General features: G+C 37.9%; 1 protein-coding gene across 6 annotated transcripts in view; it reads left to right on the top strand.

Moving 5' to 3' along the window:
• Positions 1-24,833, top strand: part of CBLB (Cbl proto-oncogene B) — a 239,310-nt gene that overhangs the window by 108,497 nt on the left and 105,980 nt on the right. For all 6 annotated transcript variants that reach the window (XM_070406128.1, XM_070406125.1, XM_070406130.1 and 3 more), the window contains exons 5-6: positions 15,624-15,780; positions 21,357-21,478. In XM_070406128.1, the coding sequence (XP_070262229.1) occupies positions 15,624-15,780; positions 21,357-21,478 (279 nt within the window). The remainder of the gene's footprint in view (positions 1-15,623; positions 15,781-21,356; positions 21,479-24,833) is intronic.

Genomic DNA, 24,833 nt, shown 5'->3' with positions numbered 1-24,833 from the left:
CTTTTAATTGCCCTAACTAGCACCTTTGAACTTAAAGCAGCATTTTTGCCCCAGACTGAACCATTGAGGGGTTAGTTCCAAAAACTAGCCAAACAGATTATGATTTTTGTAAAGCAGCTTTTAGCTTAAGGAGTATTGTGACTTTTTACCCCCAAAAGAACTATCAGTAAGAACAAATTAAGATTGACTTAAAATTGGGAAAAAGCTATTTTTCAAAGGACATTGTAAAACTTCTACAGGCAATTTTAGGATTCAGGCCTTATAAAAACAGGCAGCAGACATAAAATCTTTCGGTGTCATGCCTAATGCTTACTTTCTCTGCTTCTCAACCTTTTGAAGTCATGGCAGGGCCCATCTCCCTGCTCAGGACCCAAGCTCAGCTGTGCAGAGACCCGCCTGCTTGAGGTCCTGAGGGGATCAGTAGAACATGTTGTGTCAGGGTAAACTGGTTGGGGAGTTCTGTATTTGTTAGACTCTTATGCAAATGGATTGAATGTTTTCATAGTTGAGTTCTGCTTTTGCTTACTTAGTCATTGATCAGGAGATGGTAGAAATATGTAGGAAAAGAGAAGTGACATTATTGAATAAACTAAAGGCCTGGTGCATGACATTCGTGCACTCAAGGGGGTCCCTCAGCCAGACCTGCATCCTCTTGCAGTACGAGAGCCCTTGGGGGACATCCTTAGTGCTGCTGAGGAGGCGAGAGAGGCTCCTGCCACTGCGCTCACCAGCTATGAGCCCGGATTAGGACTTCTGGCTGAGCAGTGCTTCCCCTGTGGGAGCACACTATCCAGCAGGGGGCAGCTCCTGCATTGTGCATCTGCCCCATGGTGGTCAGTGCGTGTCATAGCAACCGGTTGTTCCGCTATTCGGTCTATTTGCATATTACCCTTTTATTATATATGATGATGTGTCTAAGTAAATTCTGCAAAATGAGGCCAATACAAAACTGAATCTTTGTACTTTAGATTAGTAATTTGTAATCTAGAAACTTTAGCATTAAGTTTCAAGAAATGTGTTACTAGCTTTTAAAGGAAAGACACATTAATATATTAGACTCTGGTGACATCATTTTTCTAAGCAGGTCAGATAGCAGTTACTGGGCTACTCCTACTAAGTACTTCTGACATTGTGGAGATTCAGACATGCATTTCTAACCAAATTATAATTCAACAAGAACCTTGGATTCTAACTCCTGAATATTCTTATATGTCCTCTCTTTCCAATCTTTGCTTCAAGTTCTGTTCTTCAATTTCAAATTCAGATTCTTTTCTGACTTTGTGGTGGGTCTTCCTGTCTTCTTTAACAACCTATCCAGTTGTTTTTCTTAATGAGACCAGCGACCTTTCTAAAAAGTAGAACTAATCATTCTATTTTGTTTTCCTGAAGTACTTCTATAAATCCTTATTGATTCTGGGTTAAAGTCTAAAATCCCATTTACATGACAAACTTTAGGAACTATTTTTTCCAGCTTCATCTTTTTGTACCCAGCTCATCCTCAATGAAATAAACTATCCAGCACTCTACACTTATTTCCTAATGTGCGTCTTCTCTCCCGCACCCCAACTCTCCTATCCCCCCACCTGATTGTGTTTGTTTCTCTTTTTTGCATTTACTGGGTGGGAAACCAGTTTCCCATGATCTACCCAGTGTTGCCACTTTGAAAGCTTTCCTTGACTATGCTAATCTAAGGTGGACACCCTTGCTCTATGCTTCCAGATACCCGTGCTCACATCTGTCATGTTTGCATTTCCCCATAGACTAGGAGGGTTCCTTGAAGTCAGGAACGATGTCTTACTCATTTTTTTTCCCTCAGAGCCTGGCACATATCCTGGTATGTGTAGGCACTAATAAATGTTATCAGACTGTATAAATAATTGAATGGGTAGGTGGATGGGTGATATCTATTTCTGATCAATATTTTCAATGACTTTATTCTCTACAAATTGTTGTTTTTATCATCAGTTCCCAGAGTTCTACTCTCTGAATGCCTCTTTCCCTCTTTTTTACCATCCTAGATTTTGACACCCTTCTTCAAATCTAGCTTAGAAATCCCCCTATTGTGGTTATTCTCAATAATCTATACCCTGTTATGCATTCAACTTTAATTACTCCATGCTTTGTGTTCCTATTGTGTTTTAAATACATTTATATTATTGAATGTTTATTATATGGGTCTTTCCACTTGACTATGAAATGCTTATTGATTTTTTATTCAAAAATTAGTGAAAAAATTTATTAGAGTTATATGTTGAACTCTGTATTTATTGCTTTCATACAAGCTTACCCTATTTTTAATATAATGTTGAATCATTCTTTTTTGTTGTTGTTGTTGATTTTTTACAGAGAGGAAGGGAGAGAGATAGAGAGTTAGAAACATCGATGAGAGAGAAACATCGATCAGCCGCCTCCTGCACATCTCCTACTGGGGATGTGCCCCCAACCCAGGTACATGCCCTTGACTGGAATCGAACCTGGGACCTTTCAGTTCGCAGGCTGACGTTCTATCCACTGAGCCAAACCGGTTTTGGCTGAATCATTCTTTAAATGGTTATTGAATTAGTCCTTTTGGTATTGTAGTATACTTAGCAGTGATAGTTGAGTTCCTGGCATATTTTTCCAGCATTTAAGTTCTCTCTTCCTTTACTTATGTCCTCCTGTTTTTGAGTGAAGTGGATTATTTGACTCTTTCCTGACACATTAACAATTGTAGGTTTCTGTGTCCTTACTCTTATTGCTCTTTCTTAGTGAAAATTTTTATAATCTTTGTCAACAGAGTTATTACTAATCTTTCAATGTTCACCTCACTATGGTTCTCTCCTTATTGTTGTTACTAGATATCTTTTTTAAACTCTTCTAAGCTCTTGCTTAGCGCCTGACATTATTTTTGTTGTTTCATTAAGATTATTTGTATAGTTATCTTACTTCTTGTTAGACTATAAGCTCCATGAAATCAGGCTTATTTATTAATCTTTGAATTTCCTGAAGTAGCTCAACACAGTGTCTCATGTTTAGATTTTCAGAAACTGTTGTTCATTTAATTGAAATGAATTAAGGACACATGCCCTGGTTGTGGGCTCAATCCCCAGTATGGGGGGTGCAGGAGACAGCTGATTGATGATTCTCTCTCATCATTGATGTTTCTATGTCTCTCTTCCTCTCCCTTTCATTCTGAAATCAATAAAAAAATATATTTAAAAATAAAATTGTATGTATCCCTGTATAAAAGTAGGGTAGAATGTAAGGAACTGTCCTGTTTACCAGGGGCGGAGATCTATTTAAAGCTCAGTTCATTGCCTCTACCTTTGATTTCCTGGGGAAGTGGTATGGACCTCCTTTGGTTTCCTGTATTTTCACTTTTAACAAGAGACAAAGGACAATGGTTGCTTTACCTTTCCAATGAGTGAGATGCTTGTTTTTCTAGCATATTAACGATCAGTTTTCCCTCTAGTCAAGCAAGAGGCAACTTAGTCATATTTAATTAAAGGAGGGGTTGCACAATAAAAATTAAGGACTTTTACAAGGAAACTGCAGCAAGAGCTCTAGAGAGCAAGGGGAAAAAAAACTAAAATACAACTCGAGGAGTGCATTTCAATATTTCTATTTAGTCAAATATTATTACCTGTTTTTAAAAAATCAAGGTATCTTTATGTCAATGAGGAAAATAAAATTATAAGTCTGTTTTGTTCAACTCATCCTAACATAGATCCTAGATATAAAAAGAAAATAAGATGCCAAATTATAATTTTCTGTCTTTTAAGAAGTATGTCTTTTAATTTTAGGAGAACAGTATATTAAAAAATGATAGATACTTAAAATCACTTTGTCCCATTAGGAAAGTTCCTGAGGAATTATTTACTAGACTGGTCAAGAATGCTCAGGCCCGTGGAGGAGCTGGTATTGTGTGTGGGTTGCACAAATGTTAATGAAGAGTCAAGCAGTCTATTCAGTAGAGAATGAGATCTTTGGGACTGAATTGTTCTCATGTCTGCTGTAGAGAAAGGTGCAACGTAACTTCAAGGTTATATAATTGCCATTCATTTTCCCCTCTTCCCCTCCCTTTTTCCTTCTCTCTCTAGTTGAGCCCTGCAATAAATGACATTTACCTCAGTAAATCACCAAGATTTAGGTTATGGTTCTCATTTTTAAAATCTCATTTTATTAGAACGAAGCATATGTTTAGAGAATGGACACAGTTTAGCTAAGCTCACAAGCTGATCTGTAACTCTGTAACCAGAGTAATGTGTTGTTTTTTGTTGTTGTTGTTTTTAATTTACCACGATTAATGCTACTCTTAGGCAGATGAGGGTACTTGTGTCACTGTAGATAAATTATATGTGGAACCATATCATATGCAGAACATTCCTTGGTGAACATGGAAATCACTATAAGAATTGCCTGCCTCTAGGACTAAAGTAATTGTTATTCTCTCTCTTGGACTTTGCTCTCAAAGACTTGTCCATTTCTGCCCTGTTGGACTTCCTTTTCCATATACAAAGTTACATTTTTTAAACTTTCTTTGGAGGCCTGATAAAAATGGGGACCATTGATTGGTTTTAAGTGGGTCACTATTGCTGAATATGGATAATGAATTTGAGCAGTGGTTTCTAAACCCATTCCAATTGAATCACTTATTACTAAGAACTTTTTGAGCATATCTACCTACCTGTCAGTCTATTATTAAATTAAAAAAATAACAACTTTCACAGCTGAAAGCTTTTTAAAAAAGAAAGGGTTTATTGAGCCATAAGCTATTCAATATGCGACCAAGTTCTAGAGCAAAGCCTAAACCACAGTAGCATGGCTAGGTAGAAAAGACAAACATGTCCATGGTCTTAGAAATGATTGTTACCTTGTACATTTATATTTTGGAGAAGAAAAGTATAAGTTGTGTGGAAAAACTTATATTGGTTACAGATAAGGGGAGTGGGAAAATGTGGAGTAGGGCAGTTTTAAAATAGGTGCACAATCTGTAAGAAATACTAATTTTTGTTGTTGTTGTTAATCCTCACCCAAGGACATTTTTTTTTTTTTTGCAGCCATCAAAAGGAATTTTAATATCTTTAGATACTATGGAGTGATTCTCACAGTATTTTTTTTCTTTTTTAAAAAATAAATCTTTATTGTTCATCTTATTACTGTTGTTCCTCTTTTACCCCCCATAGCTCCCCTCCACCCAGTTCCCAACCCACCCTCTGCCCTTACCCCCCACTGTCCTCATCCATAGGTGAATGATTTTTGTCCAGTCTCTTCCCACACCCCCCACACCCCTTTCCCCCCCGAGAATTGTCAGTCCACTCCCTTTCTATGCCCCTGATTCTATTATATTCACCAGTTTACTCTGTTCATCAGATTTTTTATTCACTTGATTTTTAGATTCACTTGTTGATAGATATGTATTTGCTGTTCATAATTTGTATCTTTACCTTTTTCTTCTTCCTCTTCTTAAAGGATACCTTTCAGCATTTCATATAATACTGGTTTGGTGGTGATGAACTCCTTTAGCTTTTTCTTATCAGTGAAGCTCTTTACTGACCTTCAGTTCTGAATGATAGCTTTGTTGGATAAAGCAATCTTGGTTGTAGGTTCTTGCTATTCATCATTTTGAATATTTCTTGCCACTCCCTTCTGGCCTGCATAGTTTCTGTTGAGAAATCAGCTGACAGTCGTATGGGTACTCCCTTGTAGGTAACTGACTTTTTTTCTCTTGCTGCTTTTAAGATTCTCTCTTTGTCTTTTGCCCTTGGCATTTTAATTATGATGTGTCTTGGTGTGGTCCTCTTTGGATTCCTTTTGTTTGGGGTTCTCTGTGCTTCCTGGACTTGTAAGTATGTTTCTTTCACCAGATAGAGGAAGTTTTCTGTCATTATTTCTTCAAATAGGTTTTCAATATCTTGCTCTCTCTCTTCTTCTGGCACCCCCATAATTTGGATGTTGGGATGCTTGAAGCTGTCCCAGAGGCTCCTTACACTATCTTGATATTTTTGGATTCTTTTTTCTTTTTACTTTTCCGGTTGGGTGTTTTTTACTTCTTCGTATTTCACATCTTTGACTTGATTCTTGGGATCCTCTTGTCTGCTGTTGGATCTCTGTATATTATTCTTTATTTCACTCAGTGTATGCTTAATTTCTAGTTGGTCCTTTTTCATATCCTCAAGGGTCTCACTAAATTTATCAGCGGTTTCTAGAAAATTCTTGAAAAACCTTTTAAGTGTGGTTTTGAACTCTATATCCAGTAGTTTGCTTTCCTCCATTTCTGTCATTTGTGACCTGTTTCTTTGTCTCTGCATTTTTTATGCTTCCCTGTGTTGATAGAGTGGCTTTCTGTGCTAGGTGTCCTATAGGGCCCAGTAGCTCAGCCTCCCCAATTACCTGAGGTGGACACTCTTGGTGCACCCCTTTGTGGGCTGTGTGCACAGTCTTGTTGTAGTTAAGCCTTGATTGTTGTAGGTATCACTGGGAGGAATTGACCTCCAGGCCAATTGGCTGTGAGAATCAGCTGTGTTTTCAGTGGGAGAACTTCTGTGCTGAGGACACCCTTCTGGGGCAAGACTTGCTTCAGTGGGGCTTTGGTGCTCACTGAGTCTGCCCCCTGAGTGTGTCCCTTATGGATCTGAGGAGTTGTAATCTGGATGGTCCCACTCTGACCACTGGGTACACAGGCTCTTGGATCTCTAAGGAGGTGCTAATTTAGCCTCTTCCTGAGGCTACCCAGCAGGAGCTATGGAGGGATCTGCAGGTTCCTCTTCCTTGTTTGGGTTTTGGAGGTGCCCGGATGAGGCCCAGCTATGAAGCAGTGCAAGCTGCTGTGGGACCTTGGGCCTGCTTTTGGATGTTCTGGGTCTTTCTGACCCAGCTGCAGTTTGTTAGGTAATTTTCAGATTGCAAAGGGCCAGCCCATTCATATGCAAAAGCCTCTGCACACAGCTTGGGTGGGGCGGGGTCTCAGGGAATCAACAGGGCGGAGCAAACAGCTATGGCTGATCCTCAGTCCTACCCTAAGAGGTCCCGGGTCTCAGTGCCCTGGTAATCGCTGCAAGCACCTCTGAGAGAAAGCCGCCCTTGAGTTAAACCAGCTGACAGACAGTCCAGTTTCTCCCCGTATGAGTCTGGGTCCCCAGAGACTCCCCCGGAACTGGATTCAGGGCCATCGGGAGCTTGTGCCTCCCTTCTGATTGCAAAAGACACCAGCCTCCTCCGTTGCCAGCCCCTTTCCGCGGGCGCTCGAGCCTCCGTACCTCTGCACTTTACTTACGCACCTCCTCTGAGTCTCAGTGTGCTTTTCTCTTTCCTTCTAGTGTAGAATTTCCACTCAGCCAGCCTTCCTGTGGTTCTGGATGATGTCTGTTTTGTCTTTTAGTTGTATTTTTGAAGTGGTTGTGTGAGGCAGCAATTTCAGGTGTTTACCTATGCCGCCATCTTGGTTTCTCTCCCAAAGACATTTTTTTCCCATTGATTTTTAGAGAGAGTGGAAGGGAAGGAGGGAGGAAAAGGAGAGAGACATATTGATTGGTTGCCTCCTGTACTCGCCAGGTCTGGGGCCAGGGATGAACTTGCAACCCCAGTATATCCCCTTTACTGGGAATCAAACCCATGACCCTTTGGTTGGTGGGCTGACACTCTAATCTTGGACCACACCAGCCAAGACAGAAATACTACTTCTGATTGGTCATAGCCTACAGTTCTGAAAGTTTATGCATGTGCAGGATGCTGTGGCACCTGGTGGTCATTACAGAAGTTGATTCAAAGTTCCAGCTTATATTCAGGAATGTGAGCAGTCTTTAGTTAGTTGGCCTACGGCTATCACATGAAGTTATTGAGAAAATCAGGAATAATGTTAAGCTATTTTCCTTGTTTTTGTAGTCTTCTAAAAAATGTTTGATTCTAAATTTAAGTTTAGAAATGGAAAAATGAGAATACTTGTCCATTATACAGAGATGTAATGCTTGACTTGCAATATAGACAAAATGTTATGAACTTTTTTGACAGAGAAAAATATCTATCAGAAATATCCAGCATCTGTGTCTTTCTGTATGAGAGTTGGGCATTTTCACTTATGAGGAAGAATAGTTAGATCTAATTACGTCTCTCCTTGGTAACCATGGTTATCATCCTGTCCATGATTAGTTAATTGTAAGGGGACTGTTTGACTAGAGAAGTTTTGATATCCTCTTTCTGTGGGTTACTGGAAACAGTTGTTTTTCTCTTAGTGATGGAATAGCAAGAGCAGTAGTAGCCTGTTAAAAAATCTATTTACATGTCCTTTAACAAATAGTAACAACAGCAACAACAACAAAAGATTGGGTTTAAGGAATAACTATATGTAAAATACCAACACATGTAGGAGTCACAGAACTAATATTTTGCTTCCATAATGAAAATAAAAATACCAAATATCTTTTGAATGTTCCATTATCTTTAGAACAAAGCTAGTCCTCAATTTAAAGGTACTGACACTGAATATATCTTTGTTGATCAAGGTGAATTCAGATGACATTGAAAATAAATGGGTTAATAGAGAGAGAACAGGTTTTCATTTTGTTTAAAGTCAAGGTGACATTTTATGTCCTTGTGCTGGAATGGATTTTAGACAGCTACCACCATCACCACCACCTCAGCAACAATTAACAGCCGAAACACATATATCATGATTTCCTTATTTATAGTATGGCAGGTACTTTGTCCTTTCCCACATTCCTTTCTCTCTTTTTAATCTTAGATTTTTTTTAATGTCAATTTTTAAAAAGTTTAAAGTTTAATATACATACAGAAAAGTACACAAATCAGAAATGTAGGGTGAGGAATTTTTATGAAGTGAGCACACCAGTGTAAATGCCACTTATATAAGGTAATAACATATTATTATCTGCAGTGCAGAATCCACCTTCTCCCAACCCTTCAGTTCTTCCCATGCATTCACTGCTTGTCCATGGTATCCTAACTTCTGTCATCATGAAATCATATAGTTAAAATCATGTAATTATACTCTTTCAAAAAATATGGCTTCTTTCAATCTTTTTTATGTTATGGAATTCGTCCACGTTCATGCATGTAGCTACAAGGACATTTATCCCCCCATATCCTATACCCTTTTCTGCCGCCCCCCTCTCTCCCACCCCCGCTCTGGTAATCTCCATACTGTTGTCTGTGTCCATGAGGGTTTTGTTGTTGTTTGTGGGTTTTTATTTTGTTTTGCTTTATCCCTTCACCTTTTGCACCAGCATGCAAACCCCCTCCCTTCTGACAGCTGTCAGTCTCTTCTCTATACACACTGTCTTAATTAACTTCAAGAGTATAAACTTATCAGTGTTGTTTTTATTTATGATTGGCTTGATTATTATTGGCTCTTGACATTTTCCTATTAAGTTTATAATTGGTTTTTCAGTTACCAGCTGTAAAATTATCTTTTAGAATTTTTGATTTGGCTTATATTAAATCTAGGAATTATTTTGGTGAGAATTCACATCTTTACTGTGTTGAATCTGCTAATTTATTATATGAGTTAAAAATAAAACTTGTGGCCTTTTTTGAACTTGTGATTTCATGAAAATATTTTGCCTTTCTTTGGGTATCAATTTCCTAACATTTTCGTCTTTGTTTCCTTATACTTTTATCTTAAAACTGTAGAATGTTCCAATAAGTGTTATATTACTTTATGTCTTATATTTCTCTGTAAGTGTGTATGTTTATGTTGTGGCTTCCCTTATCTTATATTAGCTTTATTCCTATTTATTTGAAATTTTCAAAAGCTATTGTAAAAGTCAAGTATTTTTAAGTCTTATTTTCTTATATGTATTGTTTATATATAGAAATGCAACTAATATTTATGTATTGTTCTTGTATTCAGCAAGCATGTTGAAGTCTCTTATTGCTTCTCATAGTTTAATCTGAAAATTCTTCTGTAGTTCCTACATAATACACCGTGTCATAAGAAAATACTATTCTTATTTTTTTAATTTATTCTCCTAATGATTCCATAATATATTTTAAAATGGTTTTAGTATATCTTTTTTTCTTTAAGCTATCAGAGCATATTAGAAATTAGAAAAAAATAAGGTAATCACTTACAATTCTACCACTGTTCATTTGTCATCACTTAAAGTCTGTGTTGACCTCTGCAGACATTCTAGATAGTTTGTACCATTGGATCATAAAGGACATATAATTTTTTTAAATGCTATTTGCATTTAATATTAGGCCACCAGCACTTTTCCATGTAAATAAATATTTTTTCTGCATGCTTGTTAATTGCTATAAAATATTCTAATCTATGGATATATTATGTCCTATGATTTTGCTATTATGAAAAACACTGTGAAGACACTTATGAATGAGCCTTTGCACTGCTGTGTGTGTGTGTGTGTGTGTGTGAGTGTGTGTGTTTATTTGACATAATTTTCTTAGGTGAAATCCCTAGAAGTAGGCTCTTGAATTCAAATGTATAGCCTTTTGAAAACTTGCTGTCAAATTCCCTCCTAGAAATGCTGTGTAAATTATGATTCATTCACACCAGAAGTACACTAAAGTTCCTGTTTCCAAACACCCTGGCCTTTGTTGAGATTCACACCTTAAGTATGTGATTTTCCCCCATGTGAGATAAAAATAAAACCTATGGCTCTTTTTGAACTTGTGGTTTCATGAAATTGTTTTGCCTTTCTTTGGGTATCAATCTTCTAACATTTTTGTCTTCCGTATACTTTTGTATTAAAACTGCAGTATCTTCAAAGTAGAAGATCTAATACCCCTCTCCACTTTTAAGGAGGAGGAGGTAAGCCTCGAAGGTCAAGTGATTTGTCAGTGGCTGGTCTGCTGACCTCATTGCAGTTTTGTTTCTGTGTAACAATTTGGTCCTATTTTCTCTGAAAGGACACTCAGTTTTCGAGATTTTAAAATAGAATTATTTTGTTTTTATAATAGACCAATATCCATTATCTAATAACAGAATTATAATATAGCCTTATATTTATTAAGTTTCTGTCTCTCCTGACATTATATGAACCTACTATCATTTTTTAAAAAGTCATCGAAGATTTCTCTGTAGTAGGCGAATGGTAGCACAGTCAAATGTCTAGACTCCTTCTCTGTGAAACACCCTCATGAAACATTCCCTTGACTTCCCAGGACACAGTTTAATTTGAAAACACAACTTTTAGTTGCATACTTCATTTGTCTTGGGAAAAGATAAATAAAATGCAATTTCTGTTCTCATGTATCTCCATCCATGGCACATGCATCCTTTTCTGTGATAACCTTAGCACATGCCACACTATAATTTATTTAGAAGTCTTTTCACCTATTAGTTTGTGAATTTATTTATATTTCCGTTCAGAATCTAGCACAATTCCTGACATATGTAAGGTCTTTTTTGGGCAAATCACTTAACCTCTTTAAGCCTCAGTTTCTCTATCTGTATCATGAAGTTAAGTATGAGTCTCATAGTGTTACTGTTTCAAACTCAGGTTGTATATATAAAGAACTTAACTTGGTGATTGGCAGATTATAAGTAAGCCATCAGTAAATGGCAGCTCTTATTCCTATTGGAAGTCTAAAGATCTGGAAATCATACTATTATTACAAGTATCTGGCTCCTATTGGTCTTGTATTCCATTCTTTGTGGATTGACAGTTACTTGTGCTTTGCAGTGGATTTGAAAATTAATTCAACTTGTGATTGATAATTATAAGTGGCAAAAGGACAGATGAAAATATTTCTGGATTGATGAGATATTAAAGCTTAGATGGCATTTGTATGTCCTTTCTTTCTTTTCCTTTTCTTCCTCTTTCCTTTTCCTCAGTCTCAGTTAGCACACTGATATTGTTGTGTATTTGTAAGACAATTCACCATTAATGTTTTTTTTCTCACTTTCTTCATCTCTCAGGAGAGAGGTAGTAGAAACCACCACTCTGTCTTGTTGCTACAGTTTAATTTAAAGATGGGAAAAGTCACCTTCCCTCCTGTCCCCCAAGATACACCAGGAATGAATGTGGTAGCAACTTGAAATCCTCTTTGGAAAGTTCCTTATTATAACAGATTTAAACAAAATTTTAAAAGTTGTCATTGTACTCTGTTTCTGTTTTTCACTCATGATCCCCCCCTTCCAACCATTCCCCCCACCTTATCCCTATGGTGGGTATTTGGCTCAGCTGATCAAAGGAAGAGTATTTGTTATACAAACTTCTGTGTATAGTAGTTAACCAAATATTGCCCTTCTTAATTCCTGTTACTTTTTAATTAAGATTCTAGCCAATGCTTGTTTGAACATTAGGTTTATCACAAGTGAATTATGAGAGAGTCTGATTTACCCAAGTATTGTGGAAATATAGCTTGCCCCTTTATAAATTTCTAGAGGCCCGGTGCAATTTGTGCACTAGGTGGGTGTTCCTCAGCCCAGCCTTCACCCTCTCTAATTTGGGACCCCTTGGATATCCCTCTCACAATCCAGGACTGCTGGCTCCCAACCGCTCAGCTGTCTGCCTGCCTGCCTGATCACCCACTAATCACTCCTCTGCCAGCCTGATCAACTCCTAACTGCTCCCCTGCCAGCCTGATCTCCCCCAACTGCCCTCCCCTGCTGGCCCGGTCACCCCTAACTGTCCTCCCATGCTGACCTGGTAGCCCCTAACTGCCCTCCTTGCAGGTCTGGTCCCCCCCTAACTGCCCTCCCTCCCCTGCAGGCCCGGTTGCCCCCGACTGCCCTCCCCTGCTGGCCTGGTCACCCCCAACTGCCCTCCCCTGCCAGCCTGGTTGCCCCCAACTGCCCTCCCCTACCAGCTTGGTCACCCTTATCTGCCCTCCCCTGTAGGCCTGGTCCCCTCAAACTGCCCTCCGCTGCCAGCCTGCTCCCCCACAACTGCCCTCCCCTGCCGGCCCGGTCACCCCTAACTAGCCTCCCCTGTTGGCCTGGTCGCCCCTAACTGCCCTCCCCTGCAGGCCTGGTTCCCCCCAACTGCTGTCCCCTGCCTGTCTGGTTGCCCCCAACTGCCCTCCACTGCCAGCCTGGTCGCCTACAACTGCCCTCCCCTGCTGGCCTGGTCGCTCCCAACTGCCCTCCACTGCCAGCCTGATTGCCCGCAACTGCCCTCCCCTGCCAGCCTGATTGCCCCCAATCCTCCCCTGCTGGCCCGGTCACTCTGAACTGCCCTTCTCTGCAGGCCCAATCGCCTCCAACTGCCCTCCCCTTCCCTCTGGGCCCGGTTGCCCCAACTGCTCTCTCCTGCCGGCCCAGTCGTCCCCATTTGCCCTCCCTTGCTGGCCTGGTTGCCCCTAACTGCCCTCCCCAGCAGTCCTGGTCCCCCCAAACTGCCCTCCCCTGCCGGCCTCTCCTGCTGGGCTGATCGCCCACAACTGCCCTCTCCTGCCGACAATCTTGTGCCCATGTGGGGGCAGCCATCTCGTGTGAGGGTGTGACAGTCAATTTACATATCACCTCTTTATTATATAGGATTATTCCAAAGTGCTAAGTTAAACTACAATTTTAGAAATTTGTACATTTTTAAAAAATAATTTGCTTTGGGAAATCATTGGCTATTCAAAAGAATTATGATCTGCAGGTACCTTAAATATTGGGATGAGGATTTTTTTTATAATAGATATTAACAGTGTCTATTTAGTCAATTTATTTTTATACTTTATTCACAAGACACATTTTTTAAAGATCTCTATACAAAAGATAAAACATATTCCATTCTTAAATCAGTAGTTCTTTAATTTTTTTACATTGAATATCATGGCTCATGTCTCTTTTGTGTGTGGAATATTTAGAACTTTAATATGGAAAAGGAAAATGTGCTTCTTAGTTGTCACTACTTCTACTGTAACTGTAATGAAGCTGGACAAGTGCATATTTGCACTTCACTATAAATCAATAGCCTTCTAATATTATCAAAAGTTTTCCTTGTTCTTTTGAAACAGCACCATTTTGGTAACCTTAATCAGAGCCAGCCTGATGCATGTTTCTTCTAAATGGTGTCTGATGTGGTGTTTCTCTTCGGTACTCTGTGGTTTCCTGTTTTTTCATACATAGAGAAAAACCTTTTGATGTATTCAGGCTTATATTTTTTTCTTTTAATGTTATAGCAAACCTAAACTTTTTTGTGACTGCAGCATGGTATTGTAAGCCTTGCTCCATTCATTTATTCATCTTGCCACAGACTGCTCCTTCTATGGAATTCCTCCAGCTTTTCCTTAAGCATTCTGCCTCTACGTATATTCCTTTGCATTACAATCTTACTTATACCCTGCAAATGTGCTCTTCAAGGAGGGAGATGATATTTTGTATTTGTATACTTAGATTTCTGCACAGAAATATGCCTTGCCTTAGCAATTAATAGATACAATAGACGAGTGACTTTGAGCGTGTTGTCCTCAGAACAGCAGCACCAGCATCTTTTGGGAACTTGTTAGAACTGGAAGTTCTCAGACCCCACCCCAGTCATCTTGAATCAGAATATCTTGAGTTGAGGGTCAGCAATTTCCGTATTACCAATCTCTTTAATAATTCTGATGCATGCTCAAGTTTGACCACCACACAGTAGATACTTATTGAATGAATATGAAAGTTGTACATTTGTGGTGATGCTTACCAGAAGGATTGGTATAGGATGTAGCCAATTTAGTCTGTTCTGACTGAATCTTATTTCTCAAGAGATACTGGTAAAGAAAAGCCTAAGATTTAAATATATGCAATCTTATAAGAAGGTATGTATAACTTTTATGCTGTCTTATTGTGAAAATTGCAGCTTTCAAATGTTAAAAATATGATTTCTTTCTTCCACCTATTCAGGAGTAGGTATTTAACATCCCCAAAGGAGAAACTTAACTAAGGAATGATTAATGAGTATTACTTATTTTCATGGTGGGGAGGATGTGGGTGAGTGTTGGAGACTGGTCAGGTAGGGATAGGTTGGGAGACTTTTCCGTGGCTACCATTCTATGCTGTTCTAAATTTTTCAACCATGCCAGTGCATTACCTAAAACAATATTTGATACCTATATTAAATATAAATAAATTAGTAAGTGTTTAATAAATAAAATTCTATGTGATAGACATGTGTGGTTGGTTAAAAATATTAAGATTTCATTTTGTGTTACTATGAAAGGTTAGATAACATGCTTTTTTTCCTCTGCAGAAAACTTTGGGTGATGGCTGAAATGTCTTAGTGACTTTTCACCTTGTCTTTCTCAAGATGGTAGATAAATGGTGCAGTGAACAAAGGATTCTATTATATGAACCCATTGTCTTGTAATTATTTTAAGAAAATAAATAAAGGGGGGAAATTTAACTCGATTCTAAGTTACAATAATCTTATATACACAAAGAGTTCAGACATACAGGACTTTGACCTAATGCCTTCTTTCACATGTATTTATAGAAATATCTTGATAGCCAAGGACTGTTTGAGAGAAAAATTGATTTAGATTTCAGTCCTATTCTTAGCAAATGAAACATAATCCAGCTAGAAAAACCCATTGCATGTGTTCTGAGTTATGGGTAATATTCTTAACTATTTGTCTTTTAGTACAAATGCAATTATATTAATGATGTTATGATGGAATTGTGTGTTCAATGGAAGGTATGTCTTAAATGACACTTGATTCAATTACTCATTTTTTTTCTTGCACAGAACTATCGTGCCATGGAAAGTATTCAGACAGTGCCTTCATGAGGTCCATCAAATTAGCTCTGGCCTGGAAGCAATGGCTCTAAAATCAACAATTGATTTAACGTGTAATGATTATATTTCAGTTTTTGAATTTGATATTTTTACCAGGCTATTTCAGGTAAGTTTCCATTTGCTTAATCCTTCCCTCTTTTGTATGTGTGTACAGTGCTTATGTGATTTTGTGTGCACACATGTGTCTGTCTCTCTCTTTCACAAATACATGCACACATACACAAGCATATTAGAAATAGTCTATAATTTTAAAGCTAGTCATTGATGTTACATTTTGGTCTTTGCTGTAAATGTAGAGTTTGGACTACCAGGTGTTGTGAGCCTAACAGTTGCTTGTTAGCTTTGAGAAGATTCATGCAAAAGAGCTTTGTTTTGAATTCCTTATTTGGTTTCTCACTTTACTTCGTTAGTCTTTTTGGCCCAATAACTGATATAATGCAACTTTTATGGGTGGGCATCTGCTGGGGCCGTGGTCGGCAAACTGAGGCTCACAAGCCACATGCGGCTCTTTGGCCCCTTGAGTGTGGCTCTTCCTAAGCCTTAGGAGTACCCTAATTAAGTTAATAACAATGTACCTACCTATATAGTTTAAGTTTAAAAAATTTGGCTCTCAAAAGAAATTTCAATCGTTGTACTGTTGATATTTGGCTCTGCTGACTAATGAGTTTGCCGAAAACTGTGCTCGGGTTGTATCCCAACTTCTCTCCTTTTCCTCCCACTTTCATTAGGTGAGAAGGTAAAAAGTAAACTTGGAAATAAATAGCAAATTTATCCTGTTTAGTATAGGCAGTTACTCTGTGTACTGTTTTACCAATTGCTTTGCTCATTCAGTCGTAGTTTATAAACATCTTTGCATGTTAAAAAATATTTCATCAGTATAATTTTCAGTGTTCAGTTGCCACATAATATTTCATCAATGTAATAGGGCATTTAGCGAATATCTATTTTGAAAAATGAAGCCTTTTCCCCTAGTTTCTCCCTAATATATATGATTTGAGATTAACCTTATCTTGTTTATTGTGTTTTTTTAAAAATTAGTCCTTTATAATTGTCTTCACTTATCTATTCAGAGAAGCAGGTATCATATGAGAGAAGCTGGACACTATCATTTTATTCTTTTGTATGTCTTAATGGAATTTTCCTAAACATGAATACCTAAAATTTGTTTTGAATTTGGCCCTACCATCTATGGGATTCAATTTAAGTAGTCATAAAACTAAAGAGTCCCACCTAAAATCTTTCTGATAAATTATATAGTCAGTGAGATAATTTGATCAGAAATCAGGCTTGCTTATAATCTGATGCAGTTTCTTATTATTTTAGTCTTAGTTGGATTTATTCTTTTTGAAACCAGCTTTCAACAAATGTTAAGAGTACAATATTGGTTTTTGTGTTTGCCATGTTATAAGTATTTTGCTTCTGTGATTTATGACTCTGCTTTGCACTAGCCTGCAAGGATCGGGTGACTGATTCATGTAAGAAAACAAGATTGGGTGGGATTAACTTTCAATTTATGAAAGAACCTGTTAACAGAAGGCAAATTAACTCTTGTCAGCAATACTCATAGAATACATTTTACTTTATTACAATTTTAAAGTCATAATTCTGCCTAGGCATATAGGATAAGAAATTAGATAAATGACTACAGAAAGTGTGCTTTTGCTTATTTTCAATTTACTGCAATTTCCTGATTATTCCCTTGGTATATGTAGGTGTCAGCTTATATGATTTTAAGATAAATTTTGGAAAAAGGTTGTGTTTCCTGTTATTGATCATTTTATAATGGAACCTCTCTTTTCTTTAAAGGTTTCTGATAATTTTCCAAATACTTTAGTTAGAATTCTAAAGACATTCTAAATAGCAGGAGCTTTGCCTCGTCCACTTGTGAAGGAAGAGAACAAAGGTTATTTTCATACATTAAACCTGTTTATTCTGGAAAGAGTGTGTTTTTTTGGGGGGGGAGCCTGGATGACTTTGTTAGTGTGGATGTTAAACACTAGACTAACTCAGTTATATATTAAAAGTATGCGGGCAACTTAATGTTGTTGAAACACTTAGCCAAATTGCTGTTTAATATGTGCACATATCCTCCTATATAATAAAGAGCTAATATGCTAATTAGACCGGACAGCAGAACGACCATCCGGACAACCTTCTGGACGAAGCCAGGGCTGAGAGGGCTGATGCAGTCTGGGCTGCAAGGGCTGAGCCCCTTGACAAATTTCATGCAGCGGGCCTCTAGTTTACTTATAAGCTGTTTTGCTTTAAAACAGCTCAAGTTATCTTAATGTAGTAAGTTATGTATATCTTATTCATGCCATCAGAATGGGAGAGGAAAGGAATCTTTTTAAGCAGAGCTACTGTGACAAGTTTTAGATAAAACCAAACTCTTCCTTGTGGACCATAGAGTGCCTCATTCCTTTTAAGACACATAACTACAGAAGTAGCTAAAGAACTGCCATTAGCCCTTATAGATTTCTGAGATATTTTGCTTCTTTTGGTTTTATTATTTAAATGAGTAATCATACATATAACTTAAAATAAGAAAAAAATGGTTCTATGAATACCAAAGTGGATTGTTAACTTTTACTGATCTTTTCTTTTTATACAACTTTAAAAATTGAGTAATAATTTTAAGATGTAATTGTGTACTCTATACGAAAATGTAGGTTTGTGAATACTGTCGCTGCATGAACAAATATTTCTTCTGCAGCTGTGCTATGCTGGTTAATTGGCAGTGAATTCTTCTAGCTCTCAGTTGCTGGATGTGAGGTATTTAGCAGAGTGGAATCTGAAAGTGGGCAAGGTACCCTCTCAAGATAGGAGTCAGAAACTGAGAAGTAGCATAAGGGTTTGAAGGAGTCAGTGGTGGCTAGGAGATGAAGTTGAGAATGACTAGGAAGTAAGAGAAGAAAGCTGGATGCTTGTTAGCCTTTCTTCCTTTCTTCCCTCATTCTGTTATTCTGCCAAAACTGGGACAAATGCTGGGGAGTCACGGAAGAGAACTTGCAATGGCTACCTTCCATATTTCTTCCTCTTCCTTCTGCCTTGAATCTTCTCCTCTCAGGTAGTTCAAAAACGGATTGGCAGGTACTGAAGTCCTGGGATGGAAATACAGGGTTTATCTTCTATCTTCCCCCTCCCTGGGGCTGCTGTTTCCCTTCTCTCTCAATTTCCGCCACTACTAGAGAAGACTGGTTGCTGAGAAATGGAGCGATATATTTGAGGACAACAGGGTGATGAATGAGTGATTTGGGGAATATACAATGGAATATATAGCATCAAGGGAATAGGGAGAAAAATAAGAGGAGGAAAATCACTCATTATAGCAAATAGTAAGAAGAAGTATCCGGGCAGACCAGCTGAGGCCCCTCTTCCAGCGCAAGTTGTAACTTAGTAAACCGCTGTTTTTGCAAATAATAGAATTTGGGGAGAATGGAGGGATTAGTCTTCTAAATTCACTTCATTAATTTATTATTAGTCATTAAAAACTTCCAGATAATTTTGTTTTAATGTGTGTGAAAAGATTTCCTTTAATCTCTAAAAACAAAATTGCAAAAATAATTCTTATTCTCCAAAGCACTTTGTTTTCTCTTCTTTAAACCATTAGTTGGCAAAATACATAAAAATAACCCTCCAATAACACATAACTACCACATGTTTCTGACTGTGGGTTACATTCACAAGAAAAACAGTACACAGACTCTTTCTATTACATAAATATTTTTGCAGTAGAAGCTGGCCCTCTGGATTAGTCCTAATAAATGGTTGCTAAAGACTGCAGCAGTTGGCTCAAGATTCAAACTTTATTTTTTTTTCACTTGTATTTTCATCTGTGCATTGGCTGTCTATAAAGTTCAGCATTTAAAAAATACAACTGTTCCGTGAATTTGTGTGGACTTCAATGGAAGTGACCCAAATATTTTATATTCTTTTCATCCTTGTCCATTTTAGATAGGGAAGCAGAACATAAGAAAACAAAACTCCATGCCTATAATAGCAGTTTTTTTTTCTCAGTTTAAAAAGCAAACAAACACATATGCTGCTTTTCTTCCAAGCATTGTTTATGTAATTTTTGGTCATGCCTTAAGAGGAAAATTAAAAATATATTTTGTTCAAGTACATGGACAAGGCTCTCATAACAGTGTTCTGTAGAGCTCCTGTCTGCCTGTCTGCCCAGTCAGGTATTTCACCTTGATGGGGCTATGCCTTAAAGATTTTTCTTTTGTCAGAAAAGGTTAAAAAGCTCTTCATTACTAAATCATTCTTTCCATTGTTATTCTCATCGCAAAGGATATAATCTTTAAAGAATTCTGCCTTGCAAATTTGAAACCCTTAACAGAAGCAAGTCTCAAAACAAACAAAAGCAGAAGTCCTCTACCAATAATCATTTCTAGATGACTATTTCTACAACTTTCACTTGGCAACATAAACCACCTTTTTTCCCCCTTTCATGTAGAAGATGTGAGTTAATAATCTGGCACAACAGATACAGTGTGCTGCCAATTGCTTGGGAAAAATGTAGCTTCGGCCTTAAAAATGTGGCCGAGATGATTCAGTCACACCCTCAAGCGAAGTTGTCTGTCACTGATTGCCTTTCTTTTCTCTCTTGCCATGGTAACTAGTGAGGAACAGCTAATCACATTAAAGAGAGAATGATACAAACCTTGTGTTTGTGTGTGTATTTCTGGGAAAGATTTTTACATAACTCACTTTAAACCGTAAACCTTTTCTAATTTCATAATTGTGCAAGTATAAAACCAAATGTGAGTACAGGATGTGTTACCGGGGGAAGAACACCAGATTGGGAGTCAGGGCTTTGTAGACAAGTCACTGACTAGCGGGAGCTGTTCAACAGGGATAGTCCTATAGTCCTATCTCATCACTGTTTCTGGCATCAGCACTGGTGTCCCTTTGGTGAGCAAGACAAGCACGTTCTTTGCTTATGTGGCTTATGGTTGATGTGTAAGTTTTGCCAGATCACTTATATTCTGTGATACGGTGCCTTGTTCTATAAAATGAAACACTTAAAGGTACAGTAGAGAATAAAACAGACTTACAGAGTGATGATACCTAACAGTTTTAAATAGGGTGGTCTGAGAAGGCTTTATTGAGGAGAAAGCACTTGTGGTTTTTTTTAGAGAAAGGGAATTGAGATTGAGGAATCAGCAAATGCAAAGGCTCTGTGGTGAGAGAGTGCAGTTGTGTTCAGGCCATCAGCACTGAGGCCAGCATGCTTGGAGAAGAGGCAGAAAGTGGGAGAACACTGCGGGTGGGGAAGAAAGGGAACTGGGGATCCACCCTGTAAGGTTCTTCTATGGCCATTAATAAGGTCGTTTGCTTTTCTCAGAGTTGGAGGGTTTTGGAGAGAAGAGAGATATGGTTTAAGTTTTAAATTATCACAGTGTTTTATTGGGAATTTTTGTAGAAAGATATTATGTGGTTTTTCTTTTTTGTTCTCTGTTTTCTATACCTAGGAAATGTTTTCTGCCTAATGATCCTTTTCCAAAATGAGAGTAAGTTTTTGCATACTTACTGTTAGATAATAAAAGTTGGCCTAAGCCACATAAGCTCATATTCACATTAAAAATATAAAAGAGAATTTTAGTAAGTGTATTAAATGATGAGCTGGTAGTTGATAGCTGGTATTATCTAGTTAATATGTTTTATTTATATTTTTAGCCTTGGGGTTCTATTTTACGGAATTGGAATTTCTTAGCTGTAACACATCCGGGTTACATGGCATTTCTCACATATGATGAAGTTAAGGCACGACTGCAGAAATACAGCACCAAACCTGGAAGGTAGGACTTTTCAGCAGTCATATTATGTGATGTACTAAAGAGGAAAACTCCTTTATGTCTCTCTTAAGTAGATCAATAATGCCCATGGGGGCGAGGGGAGGGAAATGCTAATAGACCATGCTTCTTAAGTGAATCTTTTGAAATGATACATTATTCTTGTTCTGAAACATATGTTCATAAAGTGAAAGAAAATACTGTGTAATTTGATGAACTTAGAAATTTGTTAGGTCTCAGAGTTCTGGTTTTCAAATTGGAATAGAATATTAGCATATTGACTATTTTCATGACACCTGTGTTTATGTATATAATTGTATGTGTATATTTGAATGTAAGATTCTTGTTCATATTTTTATTTGTTTGTTTTTTTCAATCCTCACCTGAGGGTATTTTTCCATTGATTTTTAGAGAGAGTGGAAGAGAGAGGAAAAGACAGAGAAATATCGATGTGAGAGAAACATCGATTGGTTGCCTCCTGCACTCGCCCTGGAGCCTGCAACCGAGGTACATGCCCTTGACCGGAATTGAACCTGGGACCCCTCAGTTCACAGGCCAACGCTCTATCCATTAAGCCAAACTGGCTAGGGCTCATGTTCATTTTTAAATTATTTTTCAAGACATTTAATTTGGCTCTATGATAAATGTAAGTACATATAAACATATATAAGTACATAAACATAAATAACCCATTGTTATAAACCAAGCCAATTTCATATCCAAGAGAACTTCTTCCATTATACCTTATAGTTCTTTACAGCTGAAAATTGGTTTTATTTTCCAGATGATAAACTGAGTGATATGCATAGAGGTTGACTGTTTGGTCAGCCCTTTTGACTTTGCCCAAGAAATCCTCCCTTATTTATGACAAATCTGGCATCAGAAAATGCCTCCTCCCTGGTTAATGCATTTCCCCACATCTCATCTAGAAATACATTAGGCACATACTAGCCATTTGTGCCATGGTAAGTGGCGTACTGGGGATGGCAGTAAGGACAGTGTAGACCTGTCCCCTCACATTCACATTTTAGTACAGAGACACCATTTCAGTGTCCACAAGTATACGCTTTTTATATAGGGACTAGTGCCCCAGTGCATGGATTCCTGCACATTGAAAGGAAATTAATTAGAAGGTGGCCAGCGGAGCTGGACTGGGCAAGACGGGCTGGACACGCCCTGGAGCCAACCTCCCACTGTCCCTTCCTGGCCTGCCTCACCTGGGGCGGCGCCTTGGCTTGAAGGGTGTCTGCGGGTGAGCAGAGTCCCTCTGGCAGGTGGGCTCCTTCAGCCTGGCATGCAGGGATCAGGCCAAAACCGGCTCTTCAAAATCCCCCAAGGGGTCCCGGATTGTGAGAGGGCAGTTCTCAGGTGACGCACCCCGAAATTTGGCTCACTTCTCTCTGGTTCCCGGTACATCACCCGAGAACTGCCATGCCCAGTCACCGCAGCTCGGCAGCTCCTGTGTTGAGTGGCTGCCCTCTGGTGGTCAATGCGTGTCATAGCTACCAGTCCCATGGTCGCTTAGCCTTTCATATAGATAGATAGATAGATCATTTCATTTAAGGAAGGAATTTGGTTGGTGTTTTTTTAAAGTCTACCTTTTCTAATATTGTCTTTATTTGATTTGTAGTATAAATGATGTCTTTTAAAAATATTTCCAAGTACAAGCCACTACTATTGATTCCTTTCTTTTTTGCTATAATGAAAATTTCCCCCTTTTTATATTTAACAATTTGTATGGTATGTAAAAAGAAAGTAGTGGGTGCAAACAGTTTAGCTCAGGTTGAAGTCTTCTGTTAAGATTAAGGAGAGTTGTTTCTTACTGTGACCATGACAGCAGGTCAGATATTTTGGACAGTGGCTTAGATGGGTCATTTTGTTTCATCCAAGGATCTCTCAAGCCAGAATTTTCCATAATTTTTACTGTCTAGATTGGCATTAAAATATCTTTTTGTTCATGAAGTATGATTTGAAAGATGTGATATGGTTGGGATCATGCAATCTTACCAATTTAACACAGAAGCTATTTGGGGAATTATCCTGTTCAATTTTATAAATATAATAAGGAAACTGAGTCCCTTTTATGTTCTCTGGTTCAAGATCTGGAGATAGTTAATGACAGTGTTGGAAACAAAAACCAGGTCTCATCACTATTAGAATAGTTCTCTGAATAAAAAGTTAGTGCTCTCTGAAAAGATGTCTTCTTTTTTTTCTCATCCTGCCTTGTAACGATTTATTATATTAAGTGTTAGTTAGTTAAAGATGAAATGTTTAGTCTGTGGTAAATTATAATATGTAAAGTGTGATAGGGCATTGAAAATGTGTTTAGGAAAACTCTTTTAAAGAACAAATCAAATAATTTTGATAAATATTTGCTTTACAGAATATATATTTAAGTGGTCCTTTGTCTTGGCAAGTATTTCATCTCCTTGGCTTCACGGTGAAGAGAATAGTTGGGCCTTTGCCAAGGACATTGCGGTTTCTCAGGTTGTGCTGTTTTTGGGATCCAACTGGCAGTCATAATAAGTCTGTGTGGAATTTTTTTGATCCACTTAAGGATGCCAGTAATTGATCGGTTGATATTCTGTTTTCAGGCTGTCTAGGAGGATGTTTTTTACATTTTCTTGAGAAGTTATTTCATAAGGTTCTATAACCAAAGTGAGGTTCTTAATATTCATAGATTAGCTCTTTTGAGCTCTTATTTAAAGATGTATGGCTAGAATTTGTGATAAAAAACATTTTTTTTCAATAATAATACAAATTATTAACATCCAAAACTGTATAATTTTTAAATTATAAAGTAATTGAATTCCACAGTAGAAACTGGCTCAATTTCTGTCAGGGAATTAAATTTTTACCCATGTATTTTATTTTTAATTTCCAAATACTTTGTCATAGCTGTTTCTACCACCAGCACTTTCTTTCTTTTTCTTTTTTTAAAAATCTTCACCCAAGCATATTTTTTTTCATTGATTCTAGAGAGAGAGGAAGAGAGAGTGGGGGGGGGGGGGTAGTGAGAGAGAGAAACATCGATTGGTTGTCTCCCCTATACACCCTGACAGGATCAAACCCACAACCTGGGTGTGTGCCCTGACTGGGAATTGAACCTGCAATCCTTCAGTGCACGGGGTGATGTTCTAACCACCAGCCAGGGCATTACCTAATGGTGATGGCAATAAATCACTTGATAGTTTACAACTTCAATTACTTTCTCATATAACTCTGGAGATATTTAAATGAAATGATCATTGCTTCTGTTACAGTTCAATACATAGAGAAGTACAACAGTGTTAAAATAATTTAGAAGGAAAATTTATATTAGGAATTCTAAATAATTCCTTTTATTCTTTACCTTAAAAAA

This window comes from Myotis yumanensis, unplaced genomic scaffold, assembly GCF_028538775.1.
Source record: "Myotis yumanensis isolate MYYU_CA2020_CCGP unplaced genomic scaffold, mMyoYum1.0.hap1 SCAF_2, whole genome shotgun sequence".
In the NCBI taxonomy this organism is placed as follows: domain Eukaryota; kingdom Metazoa; phylum Chordata; class Mammalia; order Chiroptera; family Vespertilionidae; genus Myotis; species Myotis yumanensis.
The sequence above is the reverse complement of the archived record's forward strand: the minus strand, read 5'-3'. Positions and strand labels throughout refer to the sequence as shown.